Here is a 21,782-nt window from a genome sequence, read left to right as displayed (position 1 = left end):
AATGAAGACTGACTGCTTTATCATTGAATCTATTGAATTTTAAACACCGATGTTGTCTCATTAACAAGGCATCCTGAAAAATTATTTCTACTGTGTTGAGCTGTTTTGAAGCCTCGTCTCTTTAAAGTCCCCAAAAACTTCCTTAAAAAGGTATGTGGCTCAGTCAGTGTTAGTGCATTTTATCTACAATCATTTTTTTTCTGGTCCTTGGTATTTTTCCCTGTAGGGTCAACTTGTTCCTTAAAAAAAGTTTAGACAAGTCGATTCTGAACTTCCTTTTTAATGGGTGAGATTAGGTTTTCTTTTTTTTTCCAAAACCAGCTCGTATTTCTTGTGACTCTGAGACATTCTGGTTTAGTTTCACGGCACTTCATAGCAGAGAGGCTGCTCCTCAGAGAGACCAGTGGCCTCTTTTCAGGGGCTGATGATGCTCTGAAATTATCCACTTAAACTCTCTTCAGGAGACCAAACTATTTAATAACATCATTTGAGAAACTAGGCTGGTGTCAGGGCTCTTCACTGGTTAAGGTCCTGTCGCTCCACTGGTTTTTACTCACTGTGGGCAAATCATCCTCACCCAACAGTACACAAAACATATGGGATTGCAGGATTCAGGTGTCATCTTTTGACACCTGAAGATTCACTTGGACATCTACTGCGCACTGTTATCTTGATGACACACAGTTATTTCCTGTCTATAAAGCTAACTACATTGTCTTATCTTACAAGTAACACAGCTGGGTATGGTAGAATATTCTTCATCCCAAAAGAACCAAATAAGAAGTATTCGTTTTTTGGTTTGGCCTACTTCATTAAATTGACCATGAAGACTAAAAATAGTCAGGAAATATCTGATGCAAGTATAGACTTGAAAACAACATACGTTGTACAATCTCGTCTTTTCTGTAGAAGTATTTTCAAAATGACTCAGTTTTTGATTTTATTGATAATGTTTTTAACTTGAATGAATGCAGCTCTCTGTAGTCTAAGAGTCTCATTGTGTGTTCCTTAACCTCTACCAAAGATGGCAGCAACCTCTATGTTTCTCAACAAAACAAGCAAGAAACATTTTTGATCATTTAGAGAATGAATATATCACAGGACTTAAAAGCCTACAAAATCACAGGGGCTCTTGGCTAAATCACATTAACCTTTACATTGCAAAACTGACATCTTACAGTTAATTTTTATGGACCGGCTCTTATGTATTGACAGAATTTTAATTGGGTTTGTTTACGTTTTCTACTTCTCTTTTGCTTTCATTACTTTTTTATTTGTTATTATTTACTTCTCTGCTCTTTTTCATGGCTTTCAAAAAAAGATTCTTACTGAACATTTTTACATCCTGGTTTTACAGCATTCGGTTTAGTAACATGGTGTAGTAGTGCCAGGAAAAACAAACATCAGATACTGACTAAACAAAGCAGCCAGCACAGAAATCCCATTCATCCACCAGGCCTCCTCTGCTACTGATAATATGAAAGCAACCTCAAGAGCAAGAATGAAAGTTTCTGAGTGCATTGGATCATGATTCAGAGAGACATGTATAAGTAGATTGTAGACTAAAACAAAACTACATTAATATCAACTGTTGTTCAACTTAACAGATGAAAGTATTTTTTAGAAAACATTTTATATTTTAATAACACGTTCACTTTCTGTCAGTTTTCTATTTATTACATTCCACTAATCCTTAAAATGTTCATTTATGGCAATATCAAGTATACACGGGTCTCAGACATCCATTTAATTTGGCTCTTTGATTTGGCTCGGAGATTGATGCGAAGTGACTGTAGTGAATTGAACTGACCTTCCACTGAGGTTGGAGGAGAGTGAAGAGAACACCTCTCTCACGGATCGTCAGGAGATCACTCATTACATGACATCCAGGAATCGGGCTGGACACCATCGCCAGACTTGTGTTTTCACTTCTTACTGTCTCCAGTACTTCTCTCTCTACCTCGTCCTTCCATTTCATCCTTTCTAAATGTATCCTCTGAACCCGCTCAGCCTCTGTACACTCAGTCCTGACCCTAAACAGTACTGGTGGCAATGGCAGTTTTTCCAGTGCAGCCGAGAATCGTGCAAATTTATTTGACGTCTTGTACACTGTGTGTGCACTGTGTCTTTCAATAGCCAAATGAAGAACTGTGTGTAGTGTACAGTCAATGGAACAGACATCAGGACAGTAAGAAGACTTCTGTTACTTATATGTATTCAAAAGGAGTGTTGTTAAAAGTACCACACGTCACCTCTTAACTTGCATGTTCAAACCTAGATGTTGTCCCAGCATGAGACTGTTAAAGATAAAAAGATATATTCTACAACCAGCAGTGGAAAACAAGTAAGTAATTGTAATTATGATCAGTGTTGAGGTACTCGTACTTAACTTGTGTATTTCCATCTTATGCTGCTTTATACTTCTACTTTGCTACATTTCAGAGCAAAATATTGACTCTTTAAGTTACTATTGAGATTCATGTTTGACAAAGAAATCATATGACGAGTCTTTAAAATATGATATGTTGTTATAGATTAAATTACACAACAGTATATAGAGTGGTTAAAATTTGCACCACTTCGACCAATTACAACCTTAACCATCCTACTTACATGTTAATACATCAGTATTCAAATTCAATAATATATGATAATTTAACACTGACATGAGTACTTTTAAAGTTGATACTTTAAGTACATTTTGCTGCTAACACTTTGGTCCTTTTTACTAAAGTAACATTTTAAATGCAGGACTTTTACTTGTAATTAAATATGTTTTTATATTGTGCTACTTCTTCCATCACTGGCTACACCTGCCCTTATGATCCTGTACACATTAAAACATAGCAGTGGGTTGTGGATTTACAGGTTTGATGCCAAAGGCTCTGCTCTCTGAAGCTCTCGCGTTTTCAATTTCCTCAGTTTGTTCACCAATTTACTGAAAACGTAAACACAATTTATCTTGCAGCCAAAAACTCAGTGAGTGCCGAATATACAGCCAGCGGCATTAATGGCTTGGCAGAGCCTCTCAGAGGAAGAGATTTCAAGTGAGTGGAAATGTCTGGTAAGGTTGGTAGACCTGTACAAGAGGCATGTTGACCTCTCATAGATTTAATGTCTTAATGTAATTGAGCATGTCACAATACCCACATAATTAACCATCTCAAAAGTCCCTTACAGGGTGTATTAGTTTGATCTAATCTTGTTTCATAAATTTCTTTTATGACTTCCACATATAGTCTTTCTTTGTTTACAGCAATGAAGAACCGATTTCTCACACCGGACAGCAATAATCGCCAAAAACAAAACAAAACCTGGAGCTACCATGACCTGGATGACGGAGAGTCAGAGGTTTAGCCTAATAATTCTCTGAGTGGGACACAAACGGGGTGAAAAGTGTTTCCGTGCACAAAAGGTCCACAACACAGCTGTAAAACATTTAAAAAAAAACCACACAATTTTATTTGAAATGTTAAAGAGTAGTGGCAAATCAAAATAAATGACCTTCATTAGACTATTGAGTGCAGTGATATGAAAAAGGAAAGAAAGTAAGTAAAATACAATAAGGGACACTTAGACGGGAAAATATCCCTCCATCTGAGTTTTACGCTACTTTTGCCCAATAATCAATTTCCCGTGTTCTTCAGAAAATGTCACTTCTCTGTGACTACTACACACCACTCCTCCATCTCCGTCTCCTCCATCAGCTTGTCCTCCTCTCTCAGCTCCTCCAGGCACGGGCCTCTTGCGTCTCTTATTGAGCAGAGGGTTGTTGGACGTGTCCAGGTCTTTGATCTTCACCTGGTCGTAGTCCACTCGCATGGTGGCCAGGGCACTGGTCATTTCCTCCTGTGGGAGAAGTCGGAGCCATTTTGTGCCGTAAATCTGATGATTCACCGCCACCTTGTGGTCACATGCTGGAAATGACCATTTAAATAGACCGAGTCTCACCTTCACGTCGTCCCACAGCTCCTTGTCCTCTGTCAAAACACGAGAGGTGTGGAGGGGTGTTGGAGGGACCACCATTGACTGCTGCGGCACAGAAAACATGAGCAGCCATGAACACACAGGGGGACAATAACAGGCCTACAGTCACAAAGCTTATGAAGTATTGGCTTACACTAATCCAGGGATGGTTCATGAACTGTCCAATGGTCATCCTTTCATTGGGGTCTGTCTTCAGTAACTGAATGATCAGCTGTTTGGCTGCAGAGGACATGAAATCAAACAACTTCCAGCATTTAACCCAACAGGTCTTACGTGAAAAGGGCATTTGAAATAATACAGTTCATCTCACAGTGTTTCTCTTGTTTTGAAGCTTTGGTGGAAGCAAAACATCAGTTCTGAGAAGCAAATAACAAAACTGAAAAGGAAATTAAGCAGTCTGTTTACTACCCCATGTCCTGCCTGTCTTTCTCATCAAGTCACAGATTTTCATCCACATCACTACTCTACGCCCACTCTAATATTTACCCAGCTCAGATACCTTAGATAAAATACTTTGTGTCCCCTCTGAGTGTGGCCTGAGCATGAGATTTGGGTTACTATAAATAGAGACAAAGGGTAGGTTATTTTCCACTGTTTTTTAAGCATATGATTAGGTTGGTACAGCATGCCAGGGTTAAAGGGAAATATTAATTTCTATTGTAAATATCACTTATAACATATGGGCCAATACCATATTTATTCATGACTTTCTTTCTGTTTAATTTCACACAAAGTTAAGAGCTAAGGTGTAATTAAACTTTGCATGACCTTTCCACGCTTGTGACATCTTTTCACTGTTAGGTATACGTTTTACGTCGAAAGTCTGACCTTCTTCGGAAACGTCGGCCCACTCTGGGTTGGGGAACTCATACTGGCCCAACCTGATCCTCTGCTTCATGCCTGGGGAGATGGCCTGACCTGTGTTTGAGTAGAACGGGGGGAACCCACACAGACTAGAAAACAGAAGAGAAGACTATGTAACTTTGGTGTCTTCTTTAACAAATGTGCAGAGTTGAACATAAATCTACGGTATACCAGAGTAGCTCCATACATTTCATTAAGTTGAAACAGTTGATCGACGCACGTGATACTCACAGAATATACATGATTACGCCCAAAGACCACATGTCACATGATTTGTCATATTTCTCTGGCCCAAGCACTTCTGGGGCTGAATGCACAAACAGATACAGAAAAAAAAAACCCAACACAATGATGTGGAGAATGAAGGACACACTCGCACAAAAGCCGGTCAATATGCAGACACACCTGGACAACGTGAGAACGAACGACGGTAACCATATCCAAAAAGTAAGCCTGTATTTAAACATTTATTCGACTGGCACAAATGCAGTGTACCTTCGGGTCTCACTGAAACTCCTACGACCACACGGCAGCAAACACTCACCGACATAATATGGAGTATAACAGGGGGTTTGGAGGGAGTTGTGCAGCGTCGTCTCCTTGGCAAAGCCAAAGTCGGTCAGTTTTAATGTGGCGTTACTCTCCTTGGTGGTGTAGAGCAGGTTTTCAGGCTGTTGTGTGAATGAGAGTGCGAAGAAAGAAAACATTTCGAGATTCAAAACGACATATTTAGCTAGAATTTCATTCTCACGTGCTCCGTGAAGAATTATTTTGACAACAGCAGTACCTTCACATCTCTGTGAGCAATGTCCATGTGGTGGAGGTATTCGATGGCTGTGCCGATGTCATGCATGATCTCTGATGCCTCTGATGGACAGAGATGGCATAGATGTATCCGTGCAGGATACAGTATAGACACTCACATAGATTTTAAACTGCAAAATGTGAACTCCAGCTCACCTCTCTCTGTGAAGGCCTGGTCCCCTCTGGCTTGAATGCGACTGAACAGCTCCCCTCCCTCCATACTGAGACAAGATTAACAAAGAGATCAGGTCTGGGGCAGCGAGTGGAACTCTTGGCAAATGACCACAGTTCTCCACTGCAATCATGGTTTTATAACAAAGCAAGTCATTGTGCCTCACTATTTACTGCTCGGATGAGTCCAGTCTTCTGAGCCACGGCAGACTCAGATGACTCAAGCAATAAGGATGCATTAAAGGAAAAATCAACCGGTAAACAGGGTTTACATTATGCTATTATGTTCATTTTACACTGTAAAGTTAATACAAACACATAAGAGGCAAATGACACTTGATTCAACGGTTTGTTTTTGTTCATGGCAAATGAGACAAATGAGCTTTATTTCAGAGTGCAGTTTATAGCATAGCAGTGAATTTTCCAGTAAAACTGGCTTCGGTCAAAGGCCGTGTAAACTCCTAGCATTAAGAGATGTTCTGTGTGTTCCAGTCACAAGCGCACACTGCTAAATTGAATGCAGTAATTGAAAGACTTCCATATATGAAGACTTCAGCATCTTATTTAAAAGCACAGGCTGCAATGTGGAAGAAGAAAAATATCAGCTCATTTCGAATTTATAAATACTGTAGGAGCATGCAAGACTATGAGTATGCAAACAGAAACTGGTATTTTCTCCTCTAGTGTGTATTTTCCTAGTGTGTTGTGGTTTTCCCAAAGTACAAAATCAAATGAAAGCGCAAAACTAAATTCAGATCCTCAGTGGTCATTCAAAATCTATGTGAGATGCATTCTTATGCCAGTTGCGAGCTTAAAAAGATCTCTGCTTGATCTAGATGCAAATCAGATATCTCTAGATACAAGATATAAGCTCCAAACAGGGCCATGGCACCATAATAGTTGCTCCATCATTCACATATGAGGCATCTCCCGGATGTGTGACCTCATTCAGTCTCTCTTTCTGCTGTTCATCTTAAAGAGATGCTTTTTCAGATTCACAAATTAACACACATTATAGAAGAACTACATCATAGAAAAAAAAACAAAAACGTGTGCAATCTATTTTAGCACTGAGTTGCCCTTACAGAGTTCAAATGAGCAGACAATAAATAACCTAGTGCTGGTAATGCTCACCACTCCATTATAATGAGGAGGCATTTCTTCCCCTGGTGCATGTTCTCGTACAGGCTGAGTATCGGGACGATGTGGGGACCTCCGGACACTCGCCAGTGCAGCTCGACTTCCCGTCGGGCTTTAGGGGTATCATACAGAATCTTCTCCAAAAACAGTCAGAATAAAGCACATCAAAAACAAGTGTTAGTAAAATGGTTCTGGTTCAAATAGCTATGTCTAAATGCATGGGTTTTCCACCTGCATATATATTTGCAGATCACAATGTCCAAGGTAGACAAGCTTCATTGATTTTTTTTTTTTTTTGGGTTGGAAATCTTTGCCAAGAAATCAATAAACACACACAGACAAAAGCAGGTGCCCCAGTGTGAAGTCACACACTGTGTAGAGCACCGTTAAAGGCCGCTATTAAAGCCATTAATCTACAGCTGTTTGCTTGGCTGTAATTTCCACTGAGAACATTAAGAGTGATCCTCGACTGTATCTTTACAGACACAGTGCTGCAGCAGTGGTGTCACAGACATGGGAGGAGGATGTGCCATTTTCCGCAAACATGCAGACCCCGGCCCAAATCCTTGACGATTTTAAAATGCATTTTGAGCTCTGGAGGGGGACGAAGGCTCACATATGAATGTTTAAATGGGCGCAACACAGCATTAGCACTCATAGAACAATAGAGCACATACACAGAGAGAGCTAGCTCTTCACATTTTATCATCCCTTGTCGGTTGTGGCTTACCACCAAAGATATTCTAAAAAAAAAACATGTGGAGGCACTCATGGGGCTGCTCTTCCTGTTTTTATTTTCTTAAGGCTTTGCTGCAACCCTACAGTCAGCTGTTTATCGACTCACCAGCTCTGAATTCCTCACAACACATATCTCCCGGGTTGCCTTTCCAAATCACTGTAAATATGTAATAAGCTGTACACTTAATGTTGAGCAGAGGAGTGAAAATTGCAGATTTTTAACTTTGGTGAAATGTCAGAGGCGCAGATGCTTGTGTAAAGCATCCACAGAGAAAATCACTGACCACATAACAATCACCTAAGGAGAGAGGAAACTGTGTCCAAACATCCCAGACAGCACACCAGTGTCTGTCAGACACATCCTCTGTCTGGGTAACGGAAATTGCTCCAGCCACGGTTGAATTGATATTTCATCTGCGTCATTTGATATAATCAGTCTTACAAAACTGGGAGGCATGACTGGACACAAAACTCTAACTAACGTATAAATCTTATTTCTACAAAGTATAAAGGCGCCATTAAACAGTGGGGACCACATAAACCGAGGAGAAATGAATAATTGATGGCTCCTCTCTTTCTCTCCACTGACAGCAGCCACTGGTTCGATCACACCGGATAAAGAAGCAGACAAACACACACCTTGAGGGCACATTTCTCTCCGGTCTTCTTGCAATAACATTCCAGCACTTTGCCATTGATTCCCAGGCCGAGAACCTGAGCTGTGATTTTATAGTCATCTGTCACAGCATTTCTTCTAAAATCCAGTTTGGAGTAGGCAGGTGGCTGGAGGTCAGCGAGGCCGCTGCACAAGCTGCTCCCCGGGCTCTTGGAGTCACTGTGGTGCGCTGGCCCGTGCTGCGCAGTAATTGAATTTCCCGACTGCTCCGCCTGGTTATGGTGCATTTTTTTTTTTTTTTTTTAAATTATTATTTCTGTAAAAAGCCGTCAGTAGTGCAGAGCAAATGTCACCAGTCTCTGCCACAGAAAATAGCTGGTGTCATCTTAGACCATCCGCGTATGTCCACAGGACTTTCGTACTTCCCGAGAGAACATCTCGACCCACTTTGAACACTGTACAAGAAAAAAATGGGGTATGCAATCTATAAACCCTCCTTGGTGCACAGAAAAGGGCGGAGGTCTGAAATCGCACCGTTATACTGGCACAGAGAACTTCGGGAGAGTCCGAGTAAACACTGGATTCAAGTGTAGGGATGATAAAACACAGTAAATGGCTGAGAGGAAAACAAAATGCTAAAAAATGTGGTAGCCTAGGCTGGTCCTCATCACGGTTATTTGCCTCTTACTGCAGGGTACACCGACCTCTCCGACTCCCTTACGTCAGTGCGGAGCGGCTCAAATTCATTCTCCATTCAGTTTTCTTAAAGGAACAACCGCGCGTAAAGGCGCACGGCGGGCTACCGGCGGAGAGAGCCCGAAGTCTGCAGTCGTGGAGAGAAAGGAATGTTGTGCGGATATGGTCCACGTCCAGGGGCGTGGGGACGGGTACCTGGCAGTGAAGAGTTCGGAAGGGGGACATCAGGCTAAGTCTGAGATGAACACTGTCGGAGGGGGGGGGGGCTGGCCCTATTTTCCTCTTTTCTGGTTGGCTCTGCTCTTCTCTACCCCCCCACCATCAGATCACTGACATACGTACAGTCACACATCATTTCTAATTTTCACTCCATATATTTTATTAAAACACTCGTACTTTCAGAAGTATGTGTAGTCTCTCTTCGTTGTCACGCTTTTAAGCCATGTTGAGGCAACAGGCAGTAAGTATAATACATTTTAACTTTTAATAACCTTGACTCAGTAATTTGTCTCTGGCTGCTTGGAAAGCTGTTTTTTTTTTCCACCAAAAAAGTTAACTGGCCAAACGTCAAAGTGGAAAATATGTGCATTTAAGGACACAATCCAACCTTTTGCCTTTAGTGCAGTCACTTGTGACCGGATCTTGGCCTCAGCACCAGAGGTTTCAGTTTCATGTGTAGCACTAATTTTTCTTCCTTCCTTTTTCTACAATATAAAATAAACAAAAGGTTTAAAACTGAAACTACATTTTTCTACCACTAAGTCAATCGAAATGTCAGTGCTGTCACTAACATTTCGATTGACTTAGTATTTTTGTAGACTATCTACACACAAATGACTCATATACTGTAGGAGTTGTAATTTATACAGGCTTGCACAAAAAAAAACAACAACTTGTATATCACTAAAACAGCCTAGCACAATATGTTAGCCTGCTTTGCATTCACAGCAAAAAAAACTTGTGTAAAATTAGTGTCATTAATTTATTGATTACTGTAGTACTGGTGAAATATTTTGCAGGTTTCCAGTGAACTGAGCTGTCTTTGTGGTTGATTTCTAGTAGGCGGCAGTGTATAATAGCAACAGCTGGATAAGGCCTGATTCAGAAACATCTGATGAAGTGATCACAGCTGTAGGTTTCCTTCGCTGTGTGGCTGCAGCTGGCTTTTGACCCGTGCTAACGTGCTAACGGCTAGCCCTGCAGGGCACGGTCCAGCACGCGCTCATCCTGTACAGGGAAGGGCATGGTGACACGCAGCCCCCTGTGCTCCTCCATGGTGCGCTGGATGGTCTCATACGCGTTAGAGTTTCCAGACCAGCAGCGACGAGCTACCTGCAGCACACGGAAACACACAGATTAGAGCCAGTCAGCGATTATCTTCTATCCGGGCAGACTGTCAATAATGAGTGAGGCTGGAATCAACCAAGCTGCTCTTCTCTCTACACTCTCACCCCATTGGACACGTCCCAGTTGAGCATCAGATTGGCACGCTTTGCTGCCTCCTCTGAGCCATCCAGAAGCAAACCAAACCCTCCATTCATTACCTCGCCCCTATAGTTGACACATAAGATAAAGAAAAAAACGCAATAACGTGATGGGTGAGTATGCAATAAATGGCTTTGATGACTCATAAAAAAACATTAACACACATTATTATTTACCGAATACCCAGCAAGCCTTACCAGCCAACACCACCACCGTTGTGCAGGGCTACCCATGTGGCCCCCCTGAATGCATCACCAACAAAGTTCTGGACCGCCATGTCTGTAAGGGGGTGACATTGTGAGCTTTGGGGTTTATATAAATGAAGAGAGGCAGAAAAGCTGGGAAAAAGGGGAAGGAGCCTGTATGTACCCGAGATTGTGAGTTTGTGGGCAAAGCCACAAGTCTCAATCACAGCTGCTTGCATGTCAGTAGTAACTTGAGACCGATTCCGTGTGGGCTGTATTGCCAATCAAGACATCAAGACATCAAATGGCCGACTTTTCAGTTCAGTTCACCTTGCATCTTTGTCCACAGAACAAAGTGTAAAACTGACAATGCGTGATGAACTGACATTCTGGTTTTCAATCATTATATCAGTATGATATGAAAAAGTAGTTTGCAGACAGTTAAAACCTGCTTCAAACTGGTAATCTATCACACTTTACAACAAATCCTCTTTTATCTTTGTCCAAGTTAGGTTGTGGTGTTGTTCAGAATTGATCAATCTAAAATAGACAAATTTCAATAGTGAACCGATGAGTAGGATTTAAATTCGACAGTTCTTAGTTGCACACAGCCATAGTGAACTGCACCAACCTGCACAGAAGACAGATCCATCATACACATTGGACGTCTCTCTAAAGGGACTGTCTGTGCCACTAACATCATGATGGTCTCTGCTAATAACCACAGGAGCCTGAGCAAGGGAGAAAACAAAACACACTGTTGAAATTCCACTGAAAACTTGGACAGCAGTAAACATGAAATAATCTTCTCTGCAGACAGTTTAGCCGCGTACTGAAACCCTTCCATCAGCGATAGCCTGGTTGATCGCCAAAGCAATGCAGACCCTTCCTCTCTGGTCAGAGTAGAGGATTCTGGCTTGGGATCCCACAACCTAAAGAAACACACAGAGGAAATCCGCAGTTGTAGCTGTCTCTTGTTTGATTTTCACAGAGAGAGAAAATGCAGGCGTTAGTTGCCCACAAAGTTAAGGACCATTTTGTGTTTTCCAGCCTCTCTGATCCAGCGGATGTTGTCATTATACTGCTGCCTGATAAGATCCGTCACATTGGCACCAATTTCCTCCAGGATGGTAGCAGCAATGTCATCCGTTACAGCAAGATCTTGGGGGTCGCCAGATGTGCACACCCAGCGAAACGGGCCAAAGCCCAAAGAGAAAATGTCCCTGTGGTAAAGACAGACGGAGAGTGGGATCATTGACAATTCATCACAAGAAGAAAATAGCCGATCTGATTGCAGTTTATTCATTGGTCTTTTTTTCCCCACAGTTCTCTTACAGGATCAATGCTAGATTGAATAAATAAGAAAATGTCTCACCCCATAATGTGCTGTACATAAGAAGGGTAACGAAATTCTGTTGCTCCTCCGCCAACCTTTTCTACCTCTGCCCCTACATTAAACAAGGAACACACCTCTCATTATTGTTCTGACATGTGGACGTAGTGATAATAGTGATTTTTCTGAGGGTGTTATAAATACCTACCAGCTCTCTGTGCCTCCAGGAGAAATGCGTTGCCATAGTCCCAGAAGAACATACCAGCATCAGACAGCTTATTGATGGCCTTGATGTGTCTCCTGAGGCTGTGAGAGTACGTATAACACTTGTTATTTTAGCTTAATGGACAAACACGTTGCAGAAAATATCTGTAAGAAAGTCTATTAATTTAACCTTTCTTGGACCATGGTTCGGAAACGGTTAGGATCAGTTGACATAAGCTGGTTTGCCTGGTGGAAGCTGAGCTGGACTGGGTAGTAGCCTCCGTTGTATGGATTGTGAAGGGAGGTCTGGTCTGAACCCAGATCCACCAGGAGCTCCCCCGTCCTTTCATACTCCAACAGCAGCCTCTCCCTGGTTAGAAAGGCAGAAAAGTGGGACAAAGATTACAAGAACTGTAATAAATTGTGATAGATGATGGCTCCTTTATTGTATAGTGGCAGCAGACCTGGGTTGTGTCTGACAAGCAGAGTGTCTTCATCCTTGACTCACCACAAGTCTACGATGTTTCCATGGTAACCCAGACTGAGGGGAGTCTTGGAGCTCTTTGCCTCTCTGTAATAATAACAACAATTACTGCATGTCACAGTCGGCAGATACTGTTATGGGATATACCCAGTCGTCTTTTCTGCGGGATCAGGTGGCATTTTCATGAATTTGGAGCAATGCTAAAATGCTGAACATACAAACAAGTAACTGCGCTGGTAGCAGCGGCAGAAAGTAACTAAGTATAGTTACTGAATTACTGTACTTCAGTACAAATTTGAGGTATTTGTACTTTACTTGTGTATTTCCATTTCGTGCCATTTCATACCTTTAATCCACTACCTTTCAAAGGGAAATAAAAGGAAATGTTGTACTTTTTCGTTCCACATATATTTGACAGCTCCAGCTGCTAGTTCGTTTACAAATTAAGATTTTACAAACAAAAACATATGATGAGCTTATATATTAGGATGCAATGGTGTAATTAAACTAATTAACATTAAACAATAATTAAAATTAGAGAAACGCACACATACTAAAGATGGTCACATCCAAACCCTCATGGCCATCAATACAGTAAAATGGAAAAGTAACAATAAGAAAGTTGCAACATTTTTTAACAATGATTTGGACATTCATAATTAATCTCAATAATCTTTTCCTGTCTTACCTGATGCATTTAATGCAGTGCTCCATGCTGCTGGTGACCTCCATCAGCCAGCCCTGCTCATGTCTCTTTTTAAGAGGAACCTCATCCACCTACACAGAGAAACAGATTCACACAATCACATGGGCATGCAGGACTTCCTCCACTCTTATTCAGCAGTCAGTATGAATGGGAAAAGACCTCTGCAATCACGCCAACACAGCCAGCGATGACGGCAGCTTTAGCCTGAGCGCCGCTCATGCCCCCCAGGCCAGAGGTCACAAAGACACGCCCCCTCAAGTCACCAGTGCCCAGGTACCTCCGGCCGGCATTCAGCACCGTCAGCTACACAGAAAACCACAAGGAAACAGATCCAAAAAACATTACAGGAACTACACTCTACAGGCAATGTTTACAGTAATTGTTATGATTAAAAGAGTGTTGTGATTTTTTAAAATTTCACAAACCATAGTGCCATGAACAATCCCTTGAGGTCCAATGTAGCAGTAGCTGCCTGCCGTCATTTGACCGTACCTGAAAATGCACAACAAAAGTACACAATGTACATCTTGCATGTACATAATAGGCTTCATATGGCAACATTTTCTCTTATAATCATTACTCTCCCTAAAATCAAATGATGGTGAAACTAGCAACCACAAGTAAAAGGCACCTTTAAAACTTACAGTGATACACCGAGGGCAAACATCTTTTCATACTGATCTCTGGAGGAGTAATTTGGAATAACCTGAGTGAAGAAAAAGAAGAATTTGTGAATTTGTCATGAAATAAGGTATTAGTTACTTAAGTTGGATGTGTGTTGTGCAGTTACCATGCCGTTGGTGATGATGGCACGAGGTGAGGAAGGCAGACTGGGAAACAGGCCCATGGGATGACCGCTGTACATGACCAGAGTTTGCTCGTCTGTCATCTCACTCAGGTAATGCATCACCAGGCGGAACTGCACCCAAACACACACGAATCATTAATATCCATCCATTTAGACTCTGTACATCATTACCAAAGACACAACAAAAACACAAGTAAATTCAGGGCTTACCTGGGCCCAGTTACTAAACACCTGTCCATTGCCTCCGTAGGTGACAAGCTCCTGGGGAAACTGAAAGATACAACAAATTAAACAGAGGATTTCACATAGTGATTCATCAGGTTTAGCTTTGCTAAGTTCATACCCACGTTGGTACGTGCCGTGGAAGAAGCTCACCTGAGCAACTGCTGGGTCTAGGTTATTCATGATCATTAACATGATAGAGGCTGCTTGACGTGTGCGGCATGGGTATTGATCTATGGGGTAGGCTCTGAGGAAACAGGAGGAAAATCACATCACTACTGCTGTGGAACAAAGAAACTAGATAATACCACCTTAAGAGAAAGTGTAATGTCAATGTAACATGTGTATCTTCAACAGGATTCGGGGGGAAAATGGTTGGGAACTCAAGTTGCCCCTCTTGTCGTTTCCCAGTATCAGTCTGACACTTGTCGTCAGGTTGCCTCACCTCATGTTTAACGTGGGGCAGAAGCGGTACATGTAGATGTGCCCGTACTGCCGCAGCTCTTGAGCAAATTCAGGTGCAAGTGTTGCGTGGTGAGAGGGGGGGAAATAACGCAGGGCATTTCTCAGCGCCAACTAAAGGGAAGAGACATTTGCAGTAGGTTAGTGAACACAGTGAAAAGCAGTGTTTCAATAAAGTCAGACGGACGAGTAGGACTTTTACAATCATTTTTTCTTCCTCATACACTGTGAGGTAGAGCGCTCTCTGTATCTCTCTTTAATTATTGACTGAAGCCTGCGCTCTGAGTTTGGGCAGTCAGTTGAGGACCTTAGAGAATGATCAATTTTTTTCGGGCAGCCCATGAGCAAACTGTGGTGACGCAGTGAGACAGAGTTCACATAATGGCATAATGTCAATTGTTCTTCCACGTCAGACACATTTATAACAGAGCAATCGTCCGACTTGATAGTGAGCTGCAACCCTGGAACCCTGTATTGTGTAGCAAAGGTGATAAAAATGTACGGATGTTGCTAGTGTATTTACTCACCCGCTCCTCCTTTGCTGTGAGGTTTGGGGTCCGGACAGGTGCATGTGGCACACTGGGATCTCGTCCCCGGTTAGGTGGCAAAGGGTCCAGAGGTAAACCACTGCATACCTCCTTTAAACCAGACATCCTTTTGGGTATTTTCTATCTCGAACTTGAGCAGAGACCTGCAGACAGAGATGAGGCTGGAGACTGAAGGCAGATGTAAACCCAACTGTAAAATGATCCTCTAAGGAGAGGAAGACTGTGTACTTGTAAAGATTTGAGGGCGACCTCGCTTCGCCTTCCCGTCCCATTGGCTTTTTGGTTGTCTTTGCCCTTCACAATCCACCAATGGTACGCCACGGTTAGAAAAGGGTGTTTGGTAATTATTGATCCCTGAGGGAGTTTGAAGTGGCACATGCTTCAGTGGACAAACACCACCACAGACCTCTGACCCCTGATGCTTAGACATGTAACCTCGGTTAAACAGAAATGCGGGCCAGAACCTTTGGACAGGTCAACAGCTGTTATGTAGAATCCTGTTACTTCCCTGCTCAGATTTACTGGCACTTGCAATAAAGAGCATTACCACCACCTGCAGATGGATGGATCAGTTTTTAACTAATCAAGTCTCGTGTAAAAATGCACATTTAAAACTCAGTATCATACTTTTTGACGCATGTGCATGTTCAGACTAATTATGTAATTCTATAAACGTTGTGACATAAGTTATAGAAAATTGTCCTCCTGGAAAGTATGACAGCAAGCTTTCTCATACAGACAACATTGCTGATTTTCTCGAGGGATCCAATGACAAGGAATCGTTTTTTGTTTTTATGCGTTGAAATTAATCAATTTACCTACTGTGATAATATATAAATATTTTCAATCAAAGATAAAATTGCTGGACCAAGCTTACAAATTCAATATTTTGCACCAAAGGAAGGTGGAATGCACGAAGAAAATAACAGTGATTAACTGTTATTTTATTAAATTAATTCATACATTAATACATATTCTTTAGGAAATACCTACATTCACAGCGCAAACATCTGTTACATATGGAGAACGTGACGTGAGAAGCTTCCAAATTATGGCATATTATGGATCTTTGCGGATTCAAGTCACCGGCAGACAGCAAACAATGTATTTGGAGATGTTACCGCATTCTCCATACAATCTGTATTTTGCTTGAATGAACTGAAACCAGATCAAATTTAGAGGCAGTGACGATATTCGAGCAAAGGGTTTCTTAAGTAACTCGTTTGGTCAGCGCAGAGTTACTTTCTAACAGGTCCTCATGAGTCCATTACAAGATCAGGCCTGGAGGAAGGAAGATGTTTACAACAATAAAACCTCACAAGAACCATAGAGGTATCATACAATTTATTATAAAGCTTTCAACAGTATTTCACTTCAAGTCACTTTGATCAGTACTGCATTACACACAAATGGTTCAGTTGAGTTCAGCTGAGGTAAAAGTTTTAAGTCTGATTGTGAATTAGCAGAAGAAATGCAGTCCACAGGACAGAGGGCACCTGTGGGAACAGTACTCAAAATTCAACACCAGAAAGTTACCACGTATTCTTCAGTACATTCTTCCCTCCTCCTTTATCAGCGACATTACTGACATAATCTTTGTATACTACATACTGTACATGTAAAATGCTATACATTTTACATCATAAGAAAATAGCGCCAATATAAGAGAATGGAAACGAAAAATATATAAAACACGTTTTTACTGAAATCTTGCAGTTTTAGACCATTTCATGGTAAATAACAGCATGAGGAAGTAGAACTGTTTATCTTGACACAGATTAGTTTAAAAAAACATATTATCCACCTCAGTGTGTGTGCTCAGCTTGGTCCTCTAAGCTCTTGATTGAATGAAAGATTTTTTTAATCTTGTTTTGCCTGCATCTAAAGGCAGGACTGAGCAACTGTGTAACAAAAGAATAAGCCCATCTTAGTTATAAATGGAATGTTTATAGTCCAACTGAAATTAAATTTAATGGGTTTTTTTGTCTATTATAAAACAAATCACAAACCAAAAGAAGAATTTATACTTTATATTTTTTGGTTTCATGATGGCGCCCCCTATCTTTGCATAAATCCACAGGAATAACATTAGTTCTCTGTCAATGTAGATGGAGAACTTATTTCCACACAGCCAATAAAATAACTTCATTTTAAACCATATTTCCATTTAAAGCAGTAGCCACAGACTTTGAACAACAACCCACATTAGCTTTTGTGATGAAGTCTCCTAATCTAACTTACAAGCATTCACCTGGTAAGTGCACTGCTCATGTCAGTTTGCAAGCTAGATAGCTAAAAAGCTGCTCAGCTGCAACATGCTAAACACCAAGCAAATGTGCCTGTGCCAATGCTACCAAAACAATCTCTGCTTGTAAACTACAGTGCAAATTTTTGGTTTTATTACTTTGTCTCTCCCTCCCCTGCTGGTCATTTACCCCTCCAGCTGCTGACAGTAATACGAGCATTTCTGATATGTCCTCAGAAAGATTTTTTCTTTCCTTTTAACAATAAAAATCTATCAACAGTAAATTAACAAAAAAAAAATGCTGGCATTATTTTTGTCTGCAAAAATGGATGAATAAATGTGATTTCAGTTGGACTTTAAACCCTTGTTCCTCGTGTTGCCACTAAGGCTCATTATTATCTTTCCTCTGAGCTCTCTGTGTTTAATTATGTGGTGTTAAGAGTCTTGCTCCGTGGATGATGTTGAGTTTGCACCTGGTGTTTCTCCAGATGCAGAGTCTTGTGAGGTGTGGTCTGTTTCAGACGACTGTTCTTCTGGCACCTTTGCATCTTCTTGTGGGTAGAGCTCCGGATAACGCTGCATGCACTCCTGCATGGCCCTGAACTGCTCCAGGCAGTCAGAGCCCTTCACCTCCTCTTTACTATAGTGGAAACAGGAGAAGGCGTCCTTAAATTCTGTTCCACAGGGACCACTGGCCATCCCACCCAGGCAGGGGCAGTCCCAGTTGATCTCCCCACTGGGAAGAATCAGACCTATGATGAGAGAGGAGGTTTAAGCAATATACTAAACTTGGGTTTTTCAAACTCCACCAGAGTTACAATATTCCCTGAGGACAGGTTTCTTTTGGTAGTTTTACGGCTACTCACCTCGCTCCTCATACGGGTCATTGGGATCTTCTTCTACGAGCTCAGCACTGCTGGGTGTTGCATGATCGTCTTTGGTGACGAAGATAATTCGGTCTTTACCTGTTGTGTAAAATGCAAAAAGGACAATGCAAAGAAATCACCAGTGATGATGGAAACTACAAAACAGACCCTAAATTATTAGAGTACGCCTTTGTGCATGTTCTGAGCCACATCTTGATGAATTATGGAGTTTTACACCCAAAAGTATATTATTTAGTTCTGAAATGGTTAGTTGATTTATTTATAGTCAACTAACAGAACATAATCGACATTTTAGATAATTGTTAACTGTGTTATACTTTTTTTATTCTTTTTTTTTTAACAGGATTTATTTATATTTGTACTTGAAAACTGGATATCTTTTGGATTGTTTGTTGGTCAGAACAAGTACTTTGAAGACACTTTTTGTTCTGGGAAATTGTGTTGGGCATGATACACTATTTTATGGTATTTTATTGACTAGTTCATTAATAAAAAAAATAATGAACAGAAAAGAAATAATGAAAATAATTATGGTGTACCACAAAATAAAAATAAGAGCATGTAAAGTGAATTGATAGTCAATTTCCCCCTCTGAACATGTTTTGCATGTGACTGTAGACTGGTGAGTCCAAACTTTTGAATATGACCAGTTCAGTGGTGGAAGAAGTGCTCACATCCTTTAGATTCTGGAGTATTTTACATTGTTGTGTTGATACATATGGTTAAATATGTATCAACACAACAATGTAAAATACTCCATACAAGTAAAAGTTCTGCACTCAAAAACTCCTACATAAGTGAAAATATTGAAATATTATAATCCAAATGTACATAAAGCATCAAAAGTAAAAGTACTTATTCTACAGAAAAAAATGGTGCCTGTGGGTGTTATATTATTATGTTTTTCATTATTAGATTGCTAATACTGATGCTTCAGCAAGAGCTAGTTTTAACCACTTCGTATAAAGTCAGGTATATTAGTCCAGTGGTTCCAAACCTGAGGTTGGTCCCCCTGAAACGTGACAAGGGGCCTCAAGTAAAAACTCCTTTTTTTGTGATGGCACATCTGCTAAACAGGTTGGGAAACACTGCTTATAAAAGCTTCTCTATTCTATAAGCTTATTGTATGTTTTTTTTTTTTTTGTCAAAGTAACTAGTAACTACAGCTGTCGAATAAAGGAAAGTCTAGTTGAGTAATGTAAGTAAAAAAAACTGTGCAAAATGTAAATACTAAAATACAGTGCAATAACCGCAAATAGTACTCGAGTGGAGTACTTGAGCAAATGTACTGAGTTATTCTCCACCGCTGGACCAGTTACCCACCCGAACCAATACAGTCCATGTTTAACTTAAACAAAGGCAACTATTGAATGACTGCACTCAAAGTACCTCTCTGTAATAAAAAAAACAAACAAAAAACAACAACACATCTTCAGGTCACTGTAAGCATCACAGAATGACTCACTGAAACGTTACTACATCCTGCTGCTGGTCAAGGTTAAAGACGGTGATGGTTACAGTTTGCCGACACGTACAGATTTTGACAGTCCAGATTCTACTCTGAGCAAGAGGCTTGCTGATACTTGAGTCGGTTTTTTTAAAAATTCATTTTTTCATTCAGATTTAATTAAACTCCAGCGTTAGCATTTCGGATACGTTAGCTGGCTAGCACAGCATAGTTACCTTCCTCTCTGACCGAGCTCATTTCTTTCCCACTGGAACGGATTCAACTCCTCTTTGTGGTTTACGGCACCAGCTGGTTTGACCGGCGAAAACAACGACTCTCACGGACACACAACACGATGCATCAAAATATCAGGGGTGTTTGTCCGGCAGCATCAGCTCCACTGTTTCACAACTACCCTTGCTTGAGCAGGGAGACTTCTTCTTCTTCCTTCCTTTTTTCTGGTGGCGCGGACGCTCCGGGGCGCATTGCTGCCAACCCCAGTTCAAAAACGGTCAGAACAGTATTTTCCGCGGAATGGTGTTAGGTTCTTGGAGAAAACCGGGGAATTTTTTGGTGCTCTCCATTTCTCTGTTACTTTCCTCTTATTTCTGTGTTTCTACGGTTTCATTTAAAGACGGGCTCAGTAAGCACACAGAGTTCTTGTAAAGACGCATTACATTACGAATCAGCTCAGTAATATAAAATACAGTATTTCAATTCCTAACAAGAAAGAAAGGAGGATGAATGTAATAACCCTGCAGCAAATACTATTTTTTGAATTGTTGAAATGTTCAGTTTAGGGCTGCAACTAACACTTATTTTCATTATTAGTTAATTGGCTGATTATTTTTTTGATTAATTAATTTTTTCTTCTATAAAATTTCAGCAAATGGTGGGAAAAAAAGCCCAAGGTAACGTCTTCAAATCCCTTGTTCTGTCTGACCAGCAGTACAAAACCCACAGATACCCACTTTACTGCCCTACATGAGGTAGAAAAGCATCAGATCCTCACATATAAGAAGCTGGAACCAGCAAATATTTGGTATTATTGCTTAAAAAATGACTAAAACAATTGTTCGATTATCAAAATAGTTGATTAATTTTCTTCTGATCGACTAACTGATTGAGTAACTTAAATAAAGGTAATATTGTGATAACAAAATCTATTTTTTTAGATACTGTAATGATATTTACTATCACAGGGTGTTTAGTTACATGATAAAAAGTTGAGCAAACTCATCCATCTTATTCATTCAATTGGCTCCTTGGTGTTTCACTGACATGAAATACTAGTTATCAAAAAATATATGTTCTCGTGTACATTAAATCCCAATGTATGGAATTACTAATTAATTAACTGTTGATCAGCGCTGGTAGCCGCTACACCTTATCTTAACGGTATTGGATCCAAAAGATGTGTTCAAAATATTGTCTATTTGCTGTGCCCAAAATTAAACTCGGCGTAGTAGTGAGTCGTGTAGGAGAAGAAAAATAAAATAAATTTAAAATGATCTTCTTTACAAATCTAAAATTTAAAAAAAAAAAAAAAAAAAATCCTACAAGTATTTCCCAGGGCATCATTTGACTAAAGCTATAAAATCTCACATCAACAACTATTGACAGTTGAGCAGTGTGGAACGAAGCCAAGAGACATCAAAATATGTCAGCTAAATACATCAACTGCATCAGAGACACAACTCAAGCAACTAATTAGAAGCCACAAGAGTTTTTGAGAATGTTTTTATACAAG

At 40.6% G+C, this 21,782-nt stretch overlaps 3 protein-coding genes across 6 annotated transcripts; all 3 read right to left on the bottom strand.

Moving 5' to 3' along the window:
• Positions 1–3,433: 3,433 nt before the first annotated feature.
• Positions 3,434–9,443, bottom strand: LOC120807144 (MAP kinase-activated protein kinase 2-like). Of its 2 annotated transcripts, none has more exons than XM_040158865.1 (10): positions 8,344–9,443; positions 6,961–7,100; positions 5,812–5,876; positions 5,639–5,718; positions 5,396–5,522; positions 5,083–5,158; positions 4,816–4,940; positions 4,121–4,206; positions 3,952–4,032; positions 3,434–3,849 (listed from the first exon to the last, which is right to left on the bottom strand). In XM_040158865.1, exons 1-10 carry the CDS (start codon positions 8,605–8,607, stop codon positions 3,610–3,612), a joined length of 1,284 nt encoding a protein of 427 aa, XP_040014799.1. In that variant the 5' UTR covers positions 8,608–9,443; the 3' UTR covers positions 3,434–3,609. The 2 variants fall into 2 exon arrangements, with proteins under 2 accessions (XP_040014799.1, XP_040014801.1); XM_040158867.1 differs by having other exon boundaries at positions 3,952–4,029.
• Positions 9,444–9,550: 107 nt separating this feature from the next.
• uroc1 (urocanate hydratase 1) lies at positions 9,551–15,580 on the bottom strand. 2 transcript variants are annotated; one of them, XM_040158864.1, is made up of 19 exons: positions 15,433–15,580; positions 14,889–15,019; positions 14,597–14,690; positions 14,432–14,491; positions 14,204–14,332; positions 14,058–14,119; positions 13,839–13,905; positions 13,573–13,716; positions 13,396–13,484; positions 12,732–12,794; positions 12,414–12,593; positions 12,228–12,325; positions 12,062–12,134; positions 11,720–11,909; positions 11,520–11,618; positions 11,318–11,417; positions 10,699–10,780; positions 10,468–10,567; positions 9,551–10,348 (listed from the first exon to the last, which is right to left on the bottom strand). In XM_040158864.1, exons 1-19 carry the CDS (start codon positions 15,556–15,558, stop codon positions 10,208–10,210), a joined length of 2,028 nt encoding a protein of 675 aa, XP_040014798.1. In that variant the 5' UTR covers positions 15,559–15,580; the 3' UTR covers positions 9,551–10,207. The 2 variants fall into 2 exon arrangements, 1 of the variants encoding a protein (XP_040014798.1); XR_005709785.1 differs by lacking the exon at positions 9,551–10,348 and having other exon boundaries at positions 10,528–10,567; positions 10,699–11,226.
• LOC120807145 (mitochondrial intermembrane space import and assembly protein 40-B-like) lies at positions 15,494–20,519 on the bottom strand. Of its 2 annotated transcripts, XM_040158869.1 has the most exons (4): positions 20,269–20,519; positions 18,565–18,663; positions 18,172–18,450; positions 15,494–15,596 (listed from the first exon to the last, which is right to left on the bottom strand). In XM_040158869.1, exons 1-4 carry the CDS (start codon positions 20,288–20,290, stop codon positions 15,574–15,576), a joined length of 423 nt encoding a protein of 140 aa, XP_040014803.1. In that variant the 5' UTR covers positions 20,291–20,519; the 3' UTR covers positions 15,494–15,573. The 2 variants fall into 2 exon arrangements, with proteins under 2 accessions (XP_040014803.1, XP_040014802.1); XM_040158868.1 differs by lacking the exon at positions 15,494–15,596 and having other exon boundaries at positions 16,781–18,450.
• Positions 20,520–21,782: the final 1,263 nt, after the last annotated feature.

The sequence above is a fragment of the Xiphias gladius genome, chromosome 21 (assembly GCF_016859285.1).
Source record: "Xiphias gladius isolate SHS-SW01 ecotype Sanya breed wild chromosome 21, ASM1685928v1, whole genome shotgun sequence".
Classification (NCBI taxonomy): Eukaryota; Metazoa; Chordata; class Actinopteri; order Istiophoriformes; family Xiphiidae; genus Xiphias; species Xiphias gladius.
This window is presented reverse-complemented; position numbering and strand designations above follow the sequence as displayed.

Bases quoted from the DNA above. Each gene is read 5' to 3' on its own strand.
- LOC120807144 (XM_040158865.1), bottom strand. From the start codon at position 8,607: ATGCACCATAACCAGGCGGAGCAGTCGGGAAATTCAATTACTGCGCAG. The intron at 5,877-6,960 runs GTGAGCATTACC...ATCTTGTCTCAG, and splicing joins CTCCTCATTATAATGGAGTG to TATGGAGGGAGGGGAGCTGT. The intron at 4,207-4,815 runs GTCAGACTTTCG...TGTCCTCTGCAG, and splicing joins GGCCGACGTTTCCGAAGAAG to CCAAACAGCTGATCATTCAG.
- LOC120807145 (XM_040158868.1), bottom strand. From the start codon at position 20,290: ATGAGCTCGGTCAGAGAGGAAG. The intron at 18,664-20,268 runs GTAACTATGCTG...TTTACACAACAG, and splicing joins GAGCTCGGTCAGAGAGGAAG to GTAAAGACCGAATTATCTTC. The intron at 18,451-18,564 runs GTGAGTAGCCGT...CTCTCATCATAG, and splicing joins TGACCCGTATGAGGAGCGAG to GTCTGATTCTTCCCAGTGGG.
- uroc1 (XM_040158864.1), bottom strand. From the start codon at position 15,558: ATGTCTGGTTTAAAGGAGGTATGCAGTGGTTTACCTCTGGACCCTTTG. The intron at 13,906-14,057 runs GTAAGTTTTAAA...GTGCATTTTCAG, and splicing joins TTTGCCCTCGGTGTATCACT to GTACGGTCAAATGACGGCAG. The intron at 13,717-13,838 runs GTTTGTGAAATT...TTTTCTGTGTAG, and splicing joins GGATTGTTCATGGCACTATG to CTGACGGTGCTGAATGCCGG.